This window comes from Perca fluviatilis, chromosome 6, assembly GCF_010015445.1.
Source record: "Perca fluviatilis chromosome 6, GENO_Pfluv_1.0, whole genome shotgun sequence".
NCBI classification, from domain to species: domain Eukaryota; kingdom Metazoa; phylum Chordata; class Actinopteri; order Perciformes; family Percidae; genus Perca; species Perca fluviatilis.
In genome coordinates, this window is record NC_053117.1 from 26383137 (window position 1) to 26403606 (window position 20470).

Consider the following 20470-nt stretch of genomic DNA (forward strand, 5'->3'; position numbering starts at 1 on the left):
CTTGTAAATAGTTTGCATTGAACTTGCATAGAATCATGTTACTGTGGCGTGCTCTTTTTGCCTGTACAATTCTGCTTCTAAATGTGTGTGACTGTTGAGATGACACTCTTTTTGTACATGACTGTCTTTTTATTTGAGAATATTGATTCTGTCCTTTTTCATTCTAAAGTTGAGTTTGAAGAGTTCAGAAATGCCTGAAGTTTGACTTTAATAAAGCTGTACTCTGTCTCAGTGAAACGCTCTCACTGTATGGGATTTATTTTAAAAGTTTCAATCAACTTTGAAATTTAATTTGAAACTTGATTTAAAAATATAAGATAAATTGAAATTATGTTGATTCGAAGCTTAGAAATTAAACAATCTTTTTTGTGTTAATGGTGAGGGATTTACCTAAATTAAAGTACTACCTCCAGTTAAAGGGGCATTCATCGCAATGCATTAATGTATACTGTGAAGTCTCAGGACATTCACATTTACACGAGTGTCATTAAAACAACTTTAAGCTACAGGATTTTGTGAAATTAGAGGAACAAGCAAAAGTTTAATTGATTTGACGGGAAAATGAAAATTCTATTATTCTAGATGGCTGTAACGTGACGTGGCTTTTTGTATCCACACGTCAAGGCAGATACAATTACTTACACGACCATTTCCGGTTTATAGAGCACTACATTTGCTATTCCAGTGCATTTTGAATAAAAAACTGACAACCTGTGTATGTGTTTTTTTTAAACCCCTGTGGTCTAACTAGTACCGTTTTATTTTAAATAAATTATAAATAGTGTGCAGTATGAAACCAAAGAATATGCCAATACGTGATTCATATTGAGTAATATTCTAAATATTTGTTACAGAATATCCAGCACTAACAAACAAATTTGCCACAAAAAATCCTTCACATAACTTCATTGACCCAAGATGTATTTATAACACGTAACAATATACAATGAAAACAACAGAAGTACTATAACACATGGATACATTCTAAGAGTAATTTACTTCAAGTAAGTTTTACTGATTACTTTTTAAATACATATTACAAAATAAGCCTGTTACCTTTTTTAGGCAATGTTCATATGGACTTATTGTAAAATATATAACTGAATTTGATTACGGCTTCTGCTTTATAGAATACGAATATAACTGTGGTGCAGTCGAAATCTCAAGAGCAAGCGCTACTTGACATTATTCTCACAAATTAATTGGTAAATTTAACTACATACTTTTATTTTGGAAATCCTTAACCAGAAGTAGCTCATAAGTAGCCGCAAGCTTAACGCAGCGCTCATCTCCTCCGTGGCATCCTTGTTTCTTCTCAAATGTGCGACTTACACCGTCGGCAGAAACAGAGGATGTTGAGGCCTAATTCATGTTAACTGCACACGTTAATATGAGGATGAAGAGATAAAATAACGCCTTGTTGAAGGTTAGTAACGGAGCTGGGATTCCCTGTTTGACAATGCGGAAATGGGCCAGAGATGTCTTGTTTGACAGATGTTGCTAGCTAGCTTAGCTTAGGCTGCTAACATCTGGTTTCTACAACACAGGCACTTAATGTTAGCTTGTTTGTCTTGTTCTGTATATTGGCAGAAACTGTGCATTTAGTATTGTTATTATAAAAACAGGCTTGATGTTATATGCAATTAAATAACAGCTTTTAAATGTGTGCATCACCTAGAAGAGGAGGGCACAGGTGCACCATGTTGGCCTTTATATCAGGTTTTAGACAGGCTTAAAGGAGGAGTAAAAGCTTAAAGATACTCAGCATTATCTTTACCAGCATTTCACCAGATCAGAGTAAAAGTGGTGGAGATACTTGGTATAAAGCAGAATATTTATATTTCCATTTTTTTTAATTAAGAATTAAATTAAAGCAAAGCCAGTTTATTATTTTCGTCCGATAATCCATCAGGATTATATATATAGCAGATATGTGTACTTTTAAATGAATTTACAGTAACTGAAGTATATAGTAATTAGATTTACTGTTTTTCCACTTGTACACTCAGTCTCCCTAACTAATGAAATATGAGCTCACCACTCTTTTATTTTTATTTTTTTCTTTCAACACCCAAATTAATGGCATAAATTTAAACTCAGTTCTTCTTCTTTTTTTCTAGTCCCAGTTAAGTTAAATGAAAGTGGAGTGACAATGTTTGCTGTTGACTGAAGTCCACTCCAAGAACCAAAATGAAGAGGAGGTTGCTTCGTGGTTTCCTGTCGGAAATTTCCATCCGGATGGCGCTGTTGATCGTGTTCCTGTAAGTATATCCAACTTTGAATAATTTTCATCATTGCTTTATGGATCTGTTATTTAAAAGGCAGGCGTTGTTTTTAATGATGAGAAAACAAACCTCTCTCTTTTTGTGTTGGTGTAGTGTGACGGAGCAGCTTCCTCCTTTCTACCGTGAGATCCAGCCAGAGGAGATGTGGTTGTATAAATTCCATCGTGTGGCGAGAGACCATGTACCCACTTCTCTTATGTTTGTAAGTAATATGGCTGCACACCCCTGAGTTAAAATGGAACATAATAAATCCCTTAGTGCAGTGTTTTCCCCTCATACCTCATCCCTGACAACAATCTGAATTTACTTCCCTCCTCTTACTGTGTTTAAAGGACCATACCAATGTTTCTTTTTAGCAATAATCCCAGTTTACATCACTTTGACCACCATTCTCTAAAGCAAATCATGCGTTCTTAGATTAATTCCCTACCTTCCACACAACCACTGGTCTCATTACAGTTTGAAAATCAATTTGCAGGGCTAGACATCAGATGAGGTAATTACCACAGTGAATATCGCGTATTTTATTTGTGTCAAAAACTTTAGTACTACAGTTTCATTGTGTGATAAAGCACTGCAGATTTTATTTTTAAATGCAGTACTCCTCATCAAGGACATCACTATGGCAGAGATGGTGGACATAAATGCAGTATTGGCATAGAGTTCATTTTACTCATACAAGCCTCTGCAGGTTGAATTTCTTTCTGTAGTGAAATAAATAGAAACTTATAAATAAAAGAACTAGTGCGTGCTTCCCAACATTTTTAATATTTGTAGAATTTTAGGTGTAAGCAATTTGTAGTTAAATTGATTTATTAATGTATACACTTGCTTACAGACATGCATATGGATTGAAGTGGATTAGAGTTGTATTACTCTCCTCTCTCTATATCTCCATCAGAGTGTAGCAGTTTTCACCCCGCTGATTGTAATCCTGGTTTTCACCTTCCTGATGAAGTCGGAACGAGGCGATCTAAAAGAAGCCTCGCTGGGTAAGACAGCTGCACGCAAACATCTGGTTTTTCATATTAAAACAAAAATGTAAACTAGTTTTTTGCCTTTTTATGATGACTCAGTTCTGTTTCTCTCTTGTCATCCAGCTGTGACTTTGACTCTGGTGCTGAACGGAGTTTTCACCAACGTCATCAAACTTGTTGTTGGCAGGTAAACATTGTACACAAACATAGCAAATGATAATGATCCCCCGTATAAAAGCCTAAATCCGTCTTCTCTGTGTTGGTCCCCTGCCCCAGGCCGCGACCAGACTTCTTCTATCGCTGTTTCCCCGACGGTCAGATGAACCTGGAGTTGCGCTGCAGCGGTGACCCAGATGTAGTCATGGAGGGCAGGAAGAGCTTTCCCAGCGGGCACTCTTCCTGTAAGGGCCTTTTATGGTTGATTATTCATCAGTAGCTGGTACATTTTCAAATGCACAAAGTGGGACAATAGATGTATGTAAGTGTATTTTAGCCCAGCGTTATTATAGTCAACTAAAATGAAAACAAGCAGTGAAAATTATTTTCAGTAAACTGAAACTAAATAAAAACTAAATCTAAACATGAACTATAGTATATTACCAGGTTCAAAAACTACTAACTAATAAAATAAAAATGAACGTAAATCATTTTAGTTTTAGTTTTCTAGCTATAATATATTTCTACTGAAAGGAGACAGCGTGAATTTTCGTGACATTGAACCACAGAAATTGAACAGACTTGACATTCCAGGAGATGGCGCTGTTCCGCAGTTGCTTCACATTAGGCACTAAGGTTGTCCGGTATACTCGCCGCAACTGACCTGTCATGCGCAAATGTGACGTCATGGGAGCACCGTAACTATTTATACTCGCGCGTGGTGGTCGCGAAACTAGTTGCGGTCTTCTCCTGAACGGAGGTGTCGCCAATGAGGAAAGGCTACCGACTGTGTTATTTCTACGGACTAGAAGAAGAAGAAAAAGGTAAACGAGGGCAGAACTGGCAGCAGCATTGACGTCAATGTTTCGATTTGATTCGATGCCCTACTTCGTCGGATAAAGCCTTTCATTCACCATAAAAGAACTCCTCTTAACCCAGTAAGTTTACAAGAGAGACTTGCAGTCACTCTGAGAGTCCTGGCATCCGGTTCCCTCGAACTCATCCATGCTTCCTGTTTCCACTTTGTCTTGCACCGCTGAAAAAAATTCCTGCCGCGCTAGCGAGATCTACGTCATTTTGACGTCACATTGGCACGCGATAGGTCGGCTGCGGCAACTGTAAAAAGGCCTTAAAGTAGCGCAAAAGGTAAACATTAAACATCATGGCCATTCCTACACAGTTCACCAACCATGTATTTTGTATGTATATAATGTAGCTACATATTTCTGAGACATTATACCTGGTCCTAACAAAAACAAATCAAAACTAAATCTATAAAAACTAAAACTAAACCTAAAAAAACTAACAAACCAGACTGATCTCATGAATTGGCGTATGTATGACACGCCAATTTGTATTCCGTTTTTGCGTGTTATGAAGACGCATAATCGCACAGGACTTTCACCTGGGAGAGCCGGGTTCGCGCCCCGCGTGTGGCGATTTTTCGGCCGTTTATTTGCCGTTTTTTGTTTTTCGTTTTTTGTTTTTAATAAGCCTTACCCAATGTTTCTTTCCTAAACCCAACCATTTGTTGTTGTCGTAAGCGTGTTTTAGTCATTATTTTCCATGTTTTTGTCACTGTTTTGTTACTAAAGCCTTTCCCTGTGTTCTTTTCCTAAACTCAACCATTTTTTTTTTTCTTGACAGGCGTGTGACGTTGTTCTCGCGATAGTACGTCGCGTTCTCGCGATAACGCGCAACGTGGTGAGGCCACGTGGTGGGTCTGTTTACATCAGCTGTTTCCAGCGTGTATCATACACGTGGATAGCTGAAAATGGCGTAAAATAACACGCCATTTGGCTTTATGAAAGTGGCGTATATATTTACGCAAAGTCATGATGCCATGTTGAACAAACACACACTGAAAACTAACTAAAAATGAAATTGACAATTTAAAACCATTATAAGCTTGTTTTAGCCTCCAGGCTTTTATTTTGTCATATAAGAAAGATAGCATCACACATTACTCCCCATCTCTAATCCTTGCCCCTTCTCTTTTTGTTGTTTTTTCTTTGCGTTCTCTCTGTTCCTGTATAAAACTTTCTCTGGCTCTGATCACCCTTTCCATCCTTTCTCCTCGGCCCCAGTTGCCTTTGCAGGTTTGGGTTTCACAGCGCTGTACATCGCAGGAAAGCTGCGCTGCTTCAGTGCAGCAGGCCAAGGCAGAGCGTGGCGGCTGTGTGCCTTTCTCACACCTTTACTCATTGCGACTGTGATCGCCCTCTCCAGAACCTGCGACTACAAACACCACTGGCAAGGTCAGTAGCAGATGATGGTTTAGAGGGACACCGTGAAAGAGGATGTGTGAAAAATGTCCACACTATTGACTGGTAGCTGTTGCTGGGATAATTTTAAGGTTTTTCATGTTGATTGAAGAAATATGACAATTTAGGTTGTGAGTTGATTTGTTATTTGCTTAAATCGACATACAGCAACCTGTACAGCAGTATTATGTTATCCACACACATTTTTTTCTGGCACAGGAAGATGACGTCCATATTCACATTTCTGCCTACAAATTGGCTTGTTTTGTTTTTTTCAACTGGGGAATTATTATTATATTGTTTTACATTTACGTCAGAAATCATTTTGTAGCAACTCCTATCAATCAACGGTGGATATTTTATGCAGTTACATTTTCTGATTTATTTAATTAAATTCTTTGAGTATAATGTTTGCGAAATTCATTCCAGATGGCATAACTCTTGAAATTTTATACATTTTTATTTATTTTAAGAAATTTCAGATCTCTCATGTTAGACAGCCCGTAGAAACATTTGGTGCTCATTTAGTCTGCATACAACAACACTGAGCTCTGCGTCCTCGCTGCTACTCAGAAATGTAACTCCCACCACCTCCCCAGCCTCCTCTTGTATTTGCTTTTAGTTTTTTAATGTTTTTAATGTGTTCATTAAATGTTGTAAACTAAATGTATAAGTAATTTATTGAATGGTTAAAACCATAACATGAATCCTGATGTAAAGTCTAGATCCAGATATGATGCCGTGCTCATTGTTTGTAGTAAATGCTCCCATTTTTGGAAGAAGTTGTTCCCCTTGGTCTTTTGGGAAAATGTCAGTTTTTCCAACCTAAATATATACACCAATATGTCAATCTATATTTTAAGTTTTTATACATATTTAATGAGCATTGTTGGAGGGAGCCTAAGATCTAAGATTTTCATTGCCAAGGACAGATTTTCTGTCACTGTTGTGCATACAACAATAAATTTAATAATTAATAACTTGAAGCTTTTTTAAGTTAAAGTGATGGGTTGGAGTAATTTCACCCTAGGGTCCTTTGCACCATGACCTCGACCGAAAAGAGATGCAACAAAAATATTTATTAATTAAACTTTTTTTTTTAAGTAAGTGCTGTAGTATAACTAGCAGGAGACAAGTAATAATTGAGGTAAGTTTGGAGACATTACCTTATTTAATTAATAAATATTTTTGTTGCATCTCTTTTCGGTGTAGTAATTTGTAGACGGCCCTAAGCACTCATCTAACTGCAGGTAGCAGCAGCAGCAGCAACAGAGAGCAGGCAAGTGTTCATAAACTTCTGGTGTACTTACAAACTTTCCAATCCATCGTTTTATGAGAGCATAACCTATATGTACTAGTGTAGATGTTTGGTATCATTTCGGGCATTATTAGTGGTGTCATTTACGAGATACATCACTGGATCCATTAGCCTCTGCGCTAAGCTATTCAGCTGATAACGCTACTCTACGCTAACTCTCCCAATGTTCGACCCAGGTGAAAAAAGCTTCTGGGGGGGTCTTTGGCTCGAGGTCATGGTGCAAAGGACCCTAGGGTGAAATTACTCCGAACCATCACTTTAATGCAATATCATAACCTAAAACACATCTCTCTTAGGGTTAATATTCTCCCAACATGTTGAATAAGCATATATAGAAAGCATTCATATGAAGCTGTGTGTGTGTGTGTGTGTGTGTGTGTGTGTGTGTGTGTGTGTGTGTGTGTGTGTGTGTGTGTGTGTGTGTGTGTGTGTGTGTGTGTGTGTGTGTGTGTGTGTGTGTGTGTGTGTGTGTGTGTGTGTGTGTGTGTGTGTGTGTGTGTGTGTGTGTGTGTGTGTGTGTGTGTGTGTGTGTGTGTGTCTGTGTGTGTCTGTGTGTGTGTGTGTGTGTGTCTGTGTGTCTTTCTCTTTCCTCCATGTAGATGTATTGGTGGGTTCTCTGCTGGGCCTCTCCTTTGCCTGGTTGTGTTACAGACAACACTACCCTCCTCTTCAGGACGCTGAGTGCCACAGACCTCTGCGTCACAGAGAGACTGTTCCCGCCGCACAGGAGCGCAAACTGGCCAACTCCAACTACATCCTGCCCCTGTAGACAGCTATCTGCTCTGTTACTGGTGTCATTCATACTGGGTTACATGGTAATCCTTCTAATTCCAATTTTCACACCCGTAGGGCTGGGCAGTTAATATTTATTGTTTATCGTCAATCATTGTAACTGCATTGTGGGATTTCTTTTTGTATGGTGACACATGGTGTATTTTCTAAACTAAAAAAGACTAATGCCACATTTCTTCTGAATGGTTTCTGAAACACTTGAGTTGCTGTAAATAACAACTCCAGTTTAACAACTACATAAACAACTTGAAGTGTGAGTTTCCAAACCTAAACCGACATCATTACATATAAAAGTTATCAACATTGAAGGGCCTGGTGGATACGATGACTTTTATTATTTTCCATAAGGCCCAGCCCTTCACACGCTGTGTATTGTGCCTATAGATTACATCACTTTAAATACGCACAACAGCTGAGCAGGTCAACTACACAAGCACTGCACTAATAGTCCACTGCCCATCAACCGCCGGCTCAGCTGCTGTGTTTCTCATGTTGGAACGCTTTTTGGGGATTGTTTTGTAAACTTGCAACTTTTTCAACAAGCAGGGTTGAGGTTCGTGCACAGATGTTCATTCTTGACTTTTGGGAAAACAATATATGGTAAAGAGAATCAGAGCTCAACCGTATGCCGAAACGATTATGTGGTTAATTGACAACACTTTTGATAATTGACTAATTTTTTGGTTGTTAAACCCTTGGGTTTTTGCAGCTTCTTAAATGTGAAGATTTGCTGCTTTTTTATCATTGTGAATTTAATGTATAAATGTTGGTAAGACAAAACAAGCAGTTTGAAGTTTTGACATTTATCAGACTAAATCATTAACTAATCAATTAATATAAAAGAATACTTAAGATGTTAGATAACTAAAATAATTTTTTAGCTCAAGCTCAAAAGGGTCCTTTTATTAATGATTGAGCGCTTTCAACTGCATCTCGAAGTCTTCTTCTGCAAATGGAGCTGGTTCAGGTGTAATCACGAGAACTGAATGTGAAACAACAGCAGACTGAAAGAACACCATAAGGAGATCCTTGAACCAATACACGGGTTAAAATCTCTCCTCCGTACACGACCACTTGTTTTTTTTGATGTCCCTTGAGCTGGCTCCGCTCGAAGACTGAGATAATTTTGACAGTTGCAAATAATTAGCAAGTGGACCTTTTGAGTTTAGATCATCTGCACCATATTGTATTTGATTTGACAGTGCCAAACTGGTGTAGTAAGAGGTGTTTATGTGGGCTGTTTGTATCTAAAAGTAGGGGTGGGTGATACGGATAAAATCCTCCATCAGTATATGTCATTTTACACCATCATATCTGTGAAAAGGCTCAGAAATGTCCTAAACCAACTGGGCAATGTAGTTTTTAGTAAGCATTACTCATCCAGGAGTAAATAGTGCATTTGTTGGGGACTAGTTTCAGCTGTGGATTAATACACATTTAGTGGCCATGTTGCTTTGGGACAACAATGAAGGTCTATGGCACAAATGAAAAAGATATGTCAGGCTTTGTTTACACACAACACTTTTTAGTAGGATCAATTCATTGTTTGTTTTTGATTTGTTTAAAAACAAAAAAGTACGAAATATCACCAGACTTCATGATAAAAATCTCTAACATTTGACAAAATTGCTATCGTTCTACGGTACATATGGCCCACCCTGCTCTGAAAGCACCTTTGTGCGTAAAGCAGGTTAATCAAAACCACTTGGTCAGTTGTATATCTTCAATCTATCTCCACATTGCTCCACTGTTTCTGAGTGCTTTAAATCTTTCTGTCTTCCTATATTATATTTAGAATGTTTCCATTCACAGATTGTTTGATTAACATCTGGAAAGGGTTCATGTGCCCAGTCCTTAGTATAACGCACTGATGTAGCAGCTCCACTCATCTCTTCTCACAGTTTTTGCAGTGCTTGCTGTACTTTCTTTGTGACAAACACAAATGGTAATCACAACTTTGTTCAAACTAAGACAGCACATCTGTTGATATAGTTAATATGACTGTAAAAGAAGGTTTTCCTACACGAGTGGTCTCAGGCTGACTGTAGGTCTGGTTCTCGTAACTCTTCTGGCTCCTCTGCCAACAATTCTGAAGTGTGAATGTTCACCAGAAGTGTACAGGGGTTAGTTGTTGGAGTGACAGTGACACCAGGTCTTTCTGATGAACCTGAGTGCGGTCAGATTGTAACCTCTTCAGGTGATGGTGCTAGCCTCCCAGTGCTCCTTCTGGTGAGGTTTTCTATCCTGTTAATTGTTTTATTGGCACGTAAAGGTTTTTGTTTTCTGGAAGTTTTCATCAACTTTAACTTTAGACCGTAAATGCTAAAGTCTGTGATTCAGTTATGATTTAACAACTTTTTTTGTGGTCTTTCTGTTGTGTTTGTAAGATTGGTTTTCAATTGGAAAGGTTGAAAACATGAGAAACAACCAAACCTCTTTATGTTTCTGTTTGTGTGTGCAATCAGCCAAAATTTTGCGGGGTCAAAGCACACACGTCGCCGTGAATCAAGCAGCTGGATCTTAGTAGTTTCAGACCAAACTTGGCAGAGAAAAACAGATGAATTTGTGCCTTTGTTTACTACATTCATTTGTTACTCTTAGTTAAAGAATTAATTATATACTGCATGTGCTCCCTGTCACGTACACAACTTTGTTCTGAATCTTATTTTATTTAATTTTTTTAAGTGTATAGGAGTCCGTTGGGAATATACTACATGATGTTTAAATGTGGCATGCTGCCTTTCTTTACCTCAGAAAAAAAAAATCTTTCTTTCCATAAATGTTATTGTTGATGGAGTCAAATGTGAAAATGTCTGGGTGAGAGAGTAGCTAAGAGAAGGAAAAACTTAACTTTTTACAAAACTTAGACACAAATAATATCTTACGTTACTTGGTCAATCTTACAGGTATTATGATATGACGTATAGGTCTAAGTGTATTTAATTTTGGGGCATGTAGGAGTTTACTTGAATTTTGAATATTTGTTTGTTTACCTTAAATGTGATCATGTTATTTCATGAAAATAGGAATCATATTCGTGGGCACGTGGCTTTCTGGGGGATCTTTAGACAAAAAAAATGTATTAGACTTTGCTGCATTTTGATAAAATCCTGCATGTTTCACAGCTAAATGGCAACATATTTACTTCATTACTTCCTTCCAAATCCCATCAATCCAATCCATTTCCATCTGTTTCTATTCATTTATGTGAGTTTCAGTACATGAATACTGTATCAGGTTGTGGATTATGTCTGGTTTCTTTCAGATCTTCTGTCATTACAAGGGATGATACTAAAACTTGCCTGTTTGCTTTATTTATGTCATGCTTATCATAATTTGCCTTGGCTTGTATAGCAGCCACTTTTGCTGATATCCTGATTGTACATGTTGTGATGCTTTTAACAACTCTTTTGGTGACACTAAATGATGTTTCTAAATAATCTTGCAATACACACTGTCCTTTGCTTATTTTCTTTTGAGTCAGAAATGTGTGATGAATACAGGCACCTATTTAGACACTATGAAATGTATAACAAGGACATGTTGAAAAGTGGTTAGGATAACAGGATACAACAACAAAAAAAGAGTAAATTAAAAATGTATTAGTCAAATTATGAAGCAGCTTATATTTTAGCAATAAAGGTGTGCAGAAAAGCCACATTTTCAAATGTATTTCCGGTTTTAAAGCTGCTATTTCGGTGTACTTCTTATTGTTTTAATATGGAGAAGTCCTTTAGTTTACATTTTAACAATAAGGATTGTCAAACCATAGTTTAAAAGATTAACTCTGTTGCAAATATTCACTGAATTGAACATTTTGGAATTAGGAGAATTGAAGGAACATCACAGTCAGGATTGTGGTTGTAGTAACTTGGATTCTAGAATGAGTTCCTTCTTAAGAAATCAGTGTCTAAAATGTTCTTCATTCATTTAACAGTATTTTGTATAAATGTGATGTCCATAAAAATGGTTTGAATGCTGTTTGGCCCTGGTCACAGTACAGCAAAGTAGCAATTGCTGCAACGATATATTTTCTCTTAGTTGTGTATAAGCAGTAGCTAATAGTTTTAACATTTTAATGGGGGATCATTTCTTAGTAGGGTGGGGTTGCATTGGGGAATTTGGACTCATGACCTGAGCATTTCTAAAATGGTGTTCCTTCAGCCCTCCCAATTTAATCAGGATTAGGCAGTGGTGGAAGAAAGGTTAAGGTTAGTATCAAAATACCAATACTACAGTGTTAAAAAAAATACTCTTGTTACAAGTAAAAATCCTGCATTCAAAACATTCCTTAAGTAAAAGTGCAAAAGTATCAAAGTATCAAAATATACTTAAATTACGAAAAGTTAAAGTACTCATTATGCAGAATGGACCATTTCAGAATCACACATAATCCTATTATATTATTGGATTATAATTAGGCTAATGATGCATTGTGGTCATCGCTTTCATTTTGCAGCTGGTAAAGGTGGGGCTAATTTTCATTACTTTATATACTGCTGTGTAGCTTAACCTATAACAATATTTCATAATGTATTAGTTGATTTATATTTTGTATTAATAATATATGCAAAGTAACTAGTAACTAAAGATGTCAGATAAATGTGATGAGTAAAAAGTACAATATCTGCCTTCGTAGTGCAGTAGCTCTAGTAAGTATATATTTGGTATACTATAATAAGTATAAATTAGCATACAATGGAAATACTCGAGTAAAGTACAAGTAGCCTACCAGAAATAATTGAGTAGGGAATATAGACTGATGTCTGGTTACTCTTTGTTTTTGTGCCGCTTCTTCTTCAGTACGGCGGGCGTGGCCTCGAGTGTATGACGTACGTTCATTCCTTTCCAGTGATTGGTTGGATATGACTGATGTTCAGATTTGGCGCCACATTTCCAACACGGAACAGCAAAGAAAGCTCCTTGACAGAAAACCAAAACAACCCGTTGTTCATGCCATTCTAGCGTTATTTTACCCGGTCTGTCCTCATCTTAAAACATTTTAAATTTTGAAAATGTTTATCACGGACATAAGGAAGGAATTTTATGAAGTTGTTGCCAACCAGGTAAGTTGTTATCGAGCTACCGTTAACGTTACCTAACTGTAACATAAGGTTAACTCAACTAGCTAACTTGAACCACGAATGACTGTTTGCTAACGTTACTTAACGTTAGTGGATAGGTACCTTATAGTCAGTTATATTTGAGACGCAAAGTATTTATTTTATATGCTATACTTAACTAACGTTAAACATGTTGTACGTTACTTTGCTTTCAGAGAGTCGCACTCCTGGTGGCGTCAGACATCGACGCTCTTTGCGCCTGTAAGATACTACAGGTAAGACAGCCAGCAGGCAGCTAACGTTAACCGTTAGCAAACATTGGCTCATGCTACCTCTGTTTAGACAGGGCACATACGGAGATCCCCTCAAATGAAATGTACCATATGCCATGCTCTATTAGAAACCACTAGCTTAGTATTTTTGTTTGACGCTATCAATAAGTAGCACTCTTTAGCTATAATGTAGTTGTGTCAGTGAGTTATTTTGTGAAACTATAGCAGCACCTTCCTTGTATAATGTATGTTATGTACAATAACTGATGTGACACAGGACTACAGGATCTGTTGAAGCTTAACATGAGAACATAGTAATGAAATACCTCTAGTCATGTCTCTTACAGTTATGGTCAGCAGATTGTACTTAAATGACGTAAAAGCTGACATTTAAATCATGTGACAATGCTCATTTCCTGAGATAAAACTAATGGCTACACACATTAAATGCTGATAAAAGTATTAATATTATTTATACTATAGATTTGTCTGTAAATTTTCTTACTAGCTTCATTTTCAGTGGCTCAAAATTCACTGTTCCTGTGTGTGTATTTTTTTTAGTGAGCAACTAATGATGAATTAATCAATTCAACAATATTTGCTGAATCTTTTTCTCTTATTACCAGGCACTGTTCCACTGTGACCAGGTCCAGTACACACTTGTGCCAGTTACAGGCTGGCAGGACCTTGGCACTGCCTTCCTTGAACATAAAGAGCAGGTATGATCAAATCAGACCTGAGCTTAGACTTGACTAAATGGCAGAAGGATACACAAAGAAGAACTGTTGATGTTTGCCACACTGTCACTTTACACTAAATGTAATATTTTGGTGTTTGGTGTGTTGTAGTTCCGGTATTTTGTTCTCATCAACTGCGGGGCAAATGTTGACCTTCTTGAGATGCTGCAGCCGGATGATGACTCCATCTTCTTCATCTGTGACACTCACCGGCCCGTAGATGTGGTCAATGTCTACAATGACACCCAGGTGATGGATAATGGTCAATCTAAGTCTTTATTAGCTTGTTCAGAGGTTAAAGTGATGGTTCGGATTATTCACCCTAGGGTCCTTTGCACCATGACCTCGAGCCAAACACCCCCCCAGAAGCTTTTTTCACCTGGGTCTAACATTGGGCGAGTTAGCGTAGTGTAGCGTTAGCCGCTGAATAGCTTAGCGCAGGGGCTAATGGACCCACGTTTGTATCTCGTAAATGACCCCACTAATAATGCCCGAAATGATACCAAAGGTCTACACTAGTACAAATAGGTTATGCACTCATAAAACGATGGATTGGAAAGTTTGTAAGTACACCAGAAATTTATGAACACTTGCCTGCTCTCTGCTCTCTGCTGCTGCTGCTACTGCTGCTGCTACCTGCAGTTAGACGAGTGCTTAGGGCTGTCTACAAATTACTACACCGAAAAGAGATGCAACAAAAATATGTATTAATTTAATGATTAAATAAGGTAATGTCTCTAAACTTACCTCAATTATTACTTGTCTCCTGCTAGTTATATTACAGCACTTACTTTAAAAAGTAAGTTAAATGAAAAAATATTTTTGTTGCATCTCTTTTCGGTGTTGTAATTTGTAGATGTCCCTAAGCACTCGTCTCACAGCAGCAACAACAACAGCAGAGAGCAGAAGCCAGCAGGCAAGTGTTATTTACATAAACTTCTGGTGTACTTACAAACTTTACAATCCATCGTTTTATGTGTGCATAACCTATATATATACTAGTGTAGACCTTTGGTATCATTTCGGCATTATTAGTGGGGTCATTTAAGAGATACAAACGGGTCCATTAGCCCCGCGCTCAGCTATTCAGCGGCTAACGCTACTCTACGCTAACTCGCCCAATGTTAGACCCAGGTGAAAAAAGCTTCTGGGGGGGTGTTTGGCTCGAGGTCATGGTGCAAAGGACCCTAGGGTGAATTACTCCGAACCATCACTTTAAGTACTTTCTCCTGTTTAGCTCTTGAAGTTTGTTAGCAAAACATTAAACCACATCTCAATTGAAACTTTGCTGCCATACGTAAACTTCTGAAACTTAACATTGTATTAACTCCTATCATTTCATCCACAGATAAAGCTGCTAATCAAACAGGATGATGACCTTGGTGTGCCCCCATATGATGATATATTTCGAGATGAAGATGACGAGGAAGGAGGTGACTCTGGAAATGAGAGTGATGAAGGCTCAGAGCCGTCTGGGAAACGGAGAAGATTTGATGAAGTACGTATTGTACAGAATGAGAATACATCACTGAAATTAATCAGAACAGTGTTGTCGTGACTAATGATTGTGTGACTGATCTTGTCATTGCAGGGGGCAGTTGAGAGGAGAATTGAAAGACAGCGAGCGAAGAGGGAGTGGGAGGCACGAAGGTGAAGTGTTTTTTAAGGAGGTGTAGGGGTAAGGTTTGTCATGTAGCGATTACAATTACTAAACCGACACTAATTTTTCACTCTTCTCAGGAGGGAAATCTTGTTTGACTATGAGCAGTATGAATATCATGGGACTTCTGTGAGTAGACAGTTTTTAAATTCATGCGTTTCTTTTCTTTTGATTTCTGGAAACCTTAGATGAGCATGTGGAATTAATTTAATTAAGTCTTAAACTTTCACAAAACTGTTAAATTGTACAGTGTTTTTATATCGTTATACACAATTAAGAGTTAATTATTCATAGCTCTATGTTAACTTTCATTTCACATATTCTGTTATTATTCCTGAATGAATTCTTGAATAATGAACATTTTTAAGTTTCTTCATGTGTCTTTTGTCAGGCATCAATGATGTTTTTTGAGCTGGCATGGGTGTTAACTAAAGACACAAAGGACATGCTCTGGTAAGCTTTGTGATAAAATATTTTTAATGACATTAACTAAACATTGTGGAAATGCACCGCACCCTGTACAGACTTCTAGATGTAGACTCTGAAGGTTTCCTCTTTGCAGGTGGGCCGTCATTGGACTAACAGACCAGTGGGTTCATGATAAAATCACACAGTAAGAATATCTTCAATACTTCAAAACCTAATTCTCAAAAACATCAATTGAGTCCCTTAGAATTAAATAGGGGGACTCGCTGCTGTAGTACAGTCATTACAAGATGTATTTACTTCATGTTGTTTACCCACACTGAATTATTCTTGTCTGCCTTGTTCCTTTTAGTATGAAGTATGTAACCGACATCGCCACAATGCAGCGACACGTTTCCCGGCATAACCACCGAAACGAGGATGAGGAGAACTCTCTCTCTATCGACTGTATGAGGATCTCCTTTGAATACGAGTATCCTTAATTCATATGACATGTTGTCATTGTGGATCTTTTATGTTTTTACCCCCAAAAGTGTCATAGTGGTAGAAATCACTTTCTTTTGAGTTTTCTTAACCCTCGTCTTCAGCCTCCGTCTAACCCTCTACCAGCACTGGTCCCTGTACGAGAGCATCTGTAATTCCTGTTACACGTCGTGCAACTTCAAGCTCTGGACGTTAAATGGCCAAAAGAAACTCCAGGAGTTCCTAGCTGACATGGGGTAAAGACATCAATAAATATCAACAGAAGCACTTATTTCATTAAATGTAATTTAATGTGAGCCTGTCATATGAAATGGAGCTCCCTAACTTGTTTTAATGGCTTGATATTTGCTAATGATCCTTTAACAGGCTACCTCTGAAGCAAGTGAGGCAGAAATTCAACTCAATGGACATGTCGATCAAAGAGAACCTGAGGGACGTGATTGAGGAGTCTTCCAATAAATACGGGTATGAATCCAGAAATGACCTGAACACGCTTAGATGCATTTGTTGACAGACCGCCTGAAATTATTTGTGCCCCCTCCTCTGCCATCAGTCTGAAGGACATCCGCATCCAGACATTTGGTGTTCACTTTGGTTTTAAGAACCGTTTCCTGGCCAGTGACATGGTGCATGCTACTGCTGCCCTGCTGGAGAGCACTGAGAAAGATGAGAGCGACAGTGACAACTTCATCAAGGCTCTGGACTCTCTTTCCAGGTTTGTTGCAGAAACTAAACCAAAATCCTGAACCTCTTAGAGTTCTCATGTGTCGATAAGATCACCAGAACAAGGGGTTTAAAGCTGTGAAATGTCCCCTCTTGGTCTCTCTTTCTGTGTAGGAGTAACCTTGAGCGTCTACATTCAGGCATTGAACTGGCTAAGAGGAAGCTGATGGCCATCCAGCAGACTGTGGCCAGCTGCATCTGTACCAACCTCATCGTGTCACAGGGACCCTTCCTCTACTGCTACCTCATGGAGGTACGAGTGTCTAATTGACCTGCAGGTGTGTGTGGCTGCTTCTCAACAGTATATCCTGCTCAACTCAAAGCCTCCTGCTGCTCTTTCATGTGTAGGGAACACCTGATGTGAAGCTCTTTTCTAAGCCCATTGCCTTGACTCTGCTCTGCAAGTACCTCCTGAAGGCTTTTGTCCATTCTGTAAGTATCTTATTGCCGTCAAACTGGATTCAGACTGTCAGAGAAGAAGCTTTTAATTGCACTGAAAACACACTGTTGTTAGTGTCACTCTTTCAATCGTGGTGTTTTTTGTCTGATAGACGAGAAATAAGCGCTGCAAATTGCTTCCACTCATCATGGCTGCTCCCAAGGACGTGGAGAAGGGAACTGTGATTGTTGTGGGAATCCCACCTGAGTCTGAAACATCTGACAAGAAGAAGTAAGACTAGAGCTGTAACTATTCCAAATTTTGCTGTACATTTCATTGTCTCAGAAATAATTGCGATTAACAATATAATTGTCTCTTTCATTCAAATTTAAAAATATTTATGTACGTATTACTTTTGCAAACAAATTTAATGTTTTGAATGAATCCCAGAATACATATTTTGGTTTATCATGGTTATGTGACCCAGATAATGTAATAACACAGGTACATAGCCTATGAAGTAAACCACGCCTCTTTATTATCATAAAACATTAGATTTTTTCCTTAAGTGAACATAAAACTGTCAGTTACCATCAACAGTCATACCCATTACGACCTTAGCTAATGTTAGCAATTAATTGCGGTTAAACAAAGAATTGGTGATTATGTAAAAAAAAATTGTGATAAGAACATTATGTAATAATTGTTATAACCCCGGAATCCTGAACTTTTTACTATATAGTCAAATATATAATATCAAATAGTCAAAAAAAAACATGACTCTATCTATCTATCTATCTATCTATCTATCTATCTATCTATCTATCTATAGTATAGTTTTTTGCTATTTAATCTTCAGACCTGCTGATGAGTATACGTTTCCACCATGTTATGTGATACTTTGAGAGAAAATAATACTTAGACTTAATAACTGCAAGAAACAATTACTTTTTTTATTTGTTTGTTATAAAGTAAGTGTGTTAAAATAGAGTTCAATGTTATCTCTTCAGACTGCTTTTTTATTTTTTTTATTTGACCAACAGTTCAAAACTCAAAGATATTCAATCAACAATGATATAAAATAGAGAAAAGTCTTCACATTGGAGAAGTCGACACCAGAAAATTGTTTGTTTTACTTGAAAAATGACTTATTAAATGACAATATAGTTGCTGTTTAGTTTTCTGTCGATCGACTAATCAACTAATTATGTGTTGTGAGCTGCCAAAATTGCCTAATTTTCTCAACTGTCCTTTTCTCTGTGCTCTAAAAGTTTCTTTGGTCGAGCATTTGAAAAGGCTGCAGAGAGCACCAGCTCCAGAACCCTTCATGACAACTTCGACACTTCGAGTAAGATTGATGATGTTGTTTTTCTAATGTGCTGTTTTATTCCTCATAAATGTTTTATATCTGGAGCTGTCCAACTCTTCATCAGACACTAGGTGGCAGCCTTGTCTTCATTTCTAGCAGAGCTTCTAGCGCCAAACATCATGAAAAGAATAGGATTTTTGTTCTGTGCATTATTTGAGGTTCTTCTTGTCACTATCGGCAGTGTCACATTAGTCATGTTTCAAATGCAGAATAAAATTTGTTAAATATTTCTGCACCTTCCTGTCCCAAACATTTATCCCAAACTACCTTTTTGCTCCTTACAGATGTGTAAACTGTTTCTTCGAGCATGTATTCATTCTTACCTGTGTTTTGTTTCTCTGCAGTAATTGAACTGAAGACGGATGACAGGAGCAAGTTTCTGGATGCACTCATCACCCTCCTGTCATGAGAGGGATTGGAGCATGAGTTTTGGGTCTTGAACAGTGTAAGTGCTGCTACTGTTCACATCTTTATGTCTGACATGTACAGCTTCACCAGTACAAGAACTTTATCCATGATTTTAATGTTTTTGTTTGTTTTAATCAATTTTGTGTGTATATTGTACAGTCTTTCTGTAAATGTGTGTAAGTCTTAGTTTTGCTTTTAAATTCTTGAAACATTTGTCTTTTATTCCTGAGTGGTTCATCACATTTTTACATTTTAAACCAATTTAATAAACCATAGTAAGTTTCTTGAATGCTTTTGTTTACTTCTTTGTCTTGCATAAATAGGACTTGACCTTTGGTCTTTAGATTCATATTGTTACCAGGTACTCTTATGTTTGTAGACACGCCTTGTATATGTTTTATGTGCTCATGCTGCCAAGTCTCCAAAGGAGAGATCCCATGTTCCATATGGATGACCTGTTTTAATTTATTTCACTTAGCAGGATAGATGTTTGCTGTCAGAGATTTTAGACCGAAGTTAAATCACAGGCTAATTTCAAATACTCCAAATCATGTCCTTTTTCATTTCCTAACCACTAATGAGTGGCCTAGAGACCACACTGCTAAAAGAACAAAAATTAAGTTGAAACTGACATCCTTTTAGAAATTTCTGTAATAAGGAAGTTTGAGATGACCATATGTCCTGCCCTTCAGTTAAAGATGGCCTGGTGTATTACAAGCTAACAGAGATAAGAAAAAAGAAGTACTGAATCATCTTTCCTCAACATTTAGAGGTTGCGCAAAAGTTTTTCTCTGCGGATACCGATTTTGATACCTCACTCAGGGTATCTGCTAGCATAATTAATGGTCAAAAAAGCCCCAAAAAGAATCTATAAAAACAGAAACAAAACATAGAAACACCTGTTTGCAGTTCTGATTAAGAACCACCATTGTTGGTTTGTTGGCTAAAAGACCACAAGGACCTAATCTATTCGTCAAAAGAGAAGTTGAACTTTCTCTTGTGTCATTTAACAAAGATCTGGCAGAGTGTTGGCTGTTGGCAGTCACAGCCGGTGGTGGCAGAGAGTGATCCAAACTGATTACAGTCTTTTCATCTTGATCCAATCTTTTGTTTTTTGCACAACTTGTGGTTCCACAGAAAGTATAACCACTCTTATTG

The 20470-nt window shown here is 37.7% G+C and overlaps 2 protein-coding genes across 2 annotated transcripts; both read left to right on the plus strand.

Annotated features, from left to right (window-relative positions):
* Positions 1–1272: 1272 nt before the first annotated feature.
* On the plus strand, positions 1273–11265 carry plpp5 (phospholipid phosphatase 5). The gene is made up of 8 exons (XM_039803887.1): positions 1273–1426; positions 2121–2261; positions 2379–2487; positions 3187–3277; positions 3386–3449; positions 3539–3663; positions 5506–5676; positions 7600–11265. The coding sequence occupies exons 2-8, from the start codon at positions 2191–2193 to the stop codon at positions 7767–7769; spliced, it is 801 nt and encodes a 266-aa protein (XP_039659821.1). The 5' UTR covers positions 1273–1426; positions 2121–2190; the 3' UTR covers positions 7770–11265.
* Positions 11266–12661: 1396 nt separating this feature from the next.
* Positions 12662–19525, plus strand: cdc45 (CDC45 cell division cycle 45 homolog (S. cerevisiae)). Its single transcript, XM_039802095.1, has 18 exons — positions 12662–12858; positions 13071–13130; positions 13754–13846; positions 13976–14113; positions 15213–15362; positions 15456–15514; positions 15605–15653; positions 15916–15977; positions 16087–16137; positions 16303–16422; positions 16538–16669; positions 16800–16898; positions 16987–17148; positions 17271–17409; positions 17505–17588; positions 17708–17826; positions 18807–18883; positions 19249–19525. The coding sequence occupies exons 1-18, from the start codon at positions 12808–12810 to the stop codon at positions 19311–19313; spliced, it is 1710 nt and encodes a 569-aa protein (XP_039658029.1). The 5' UTR covers positions 12662–12807; the 3' UTR covers positions 19314–19525.
* Positions 19526–20470: the final 945 nt, after the last annotated feature.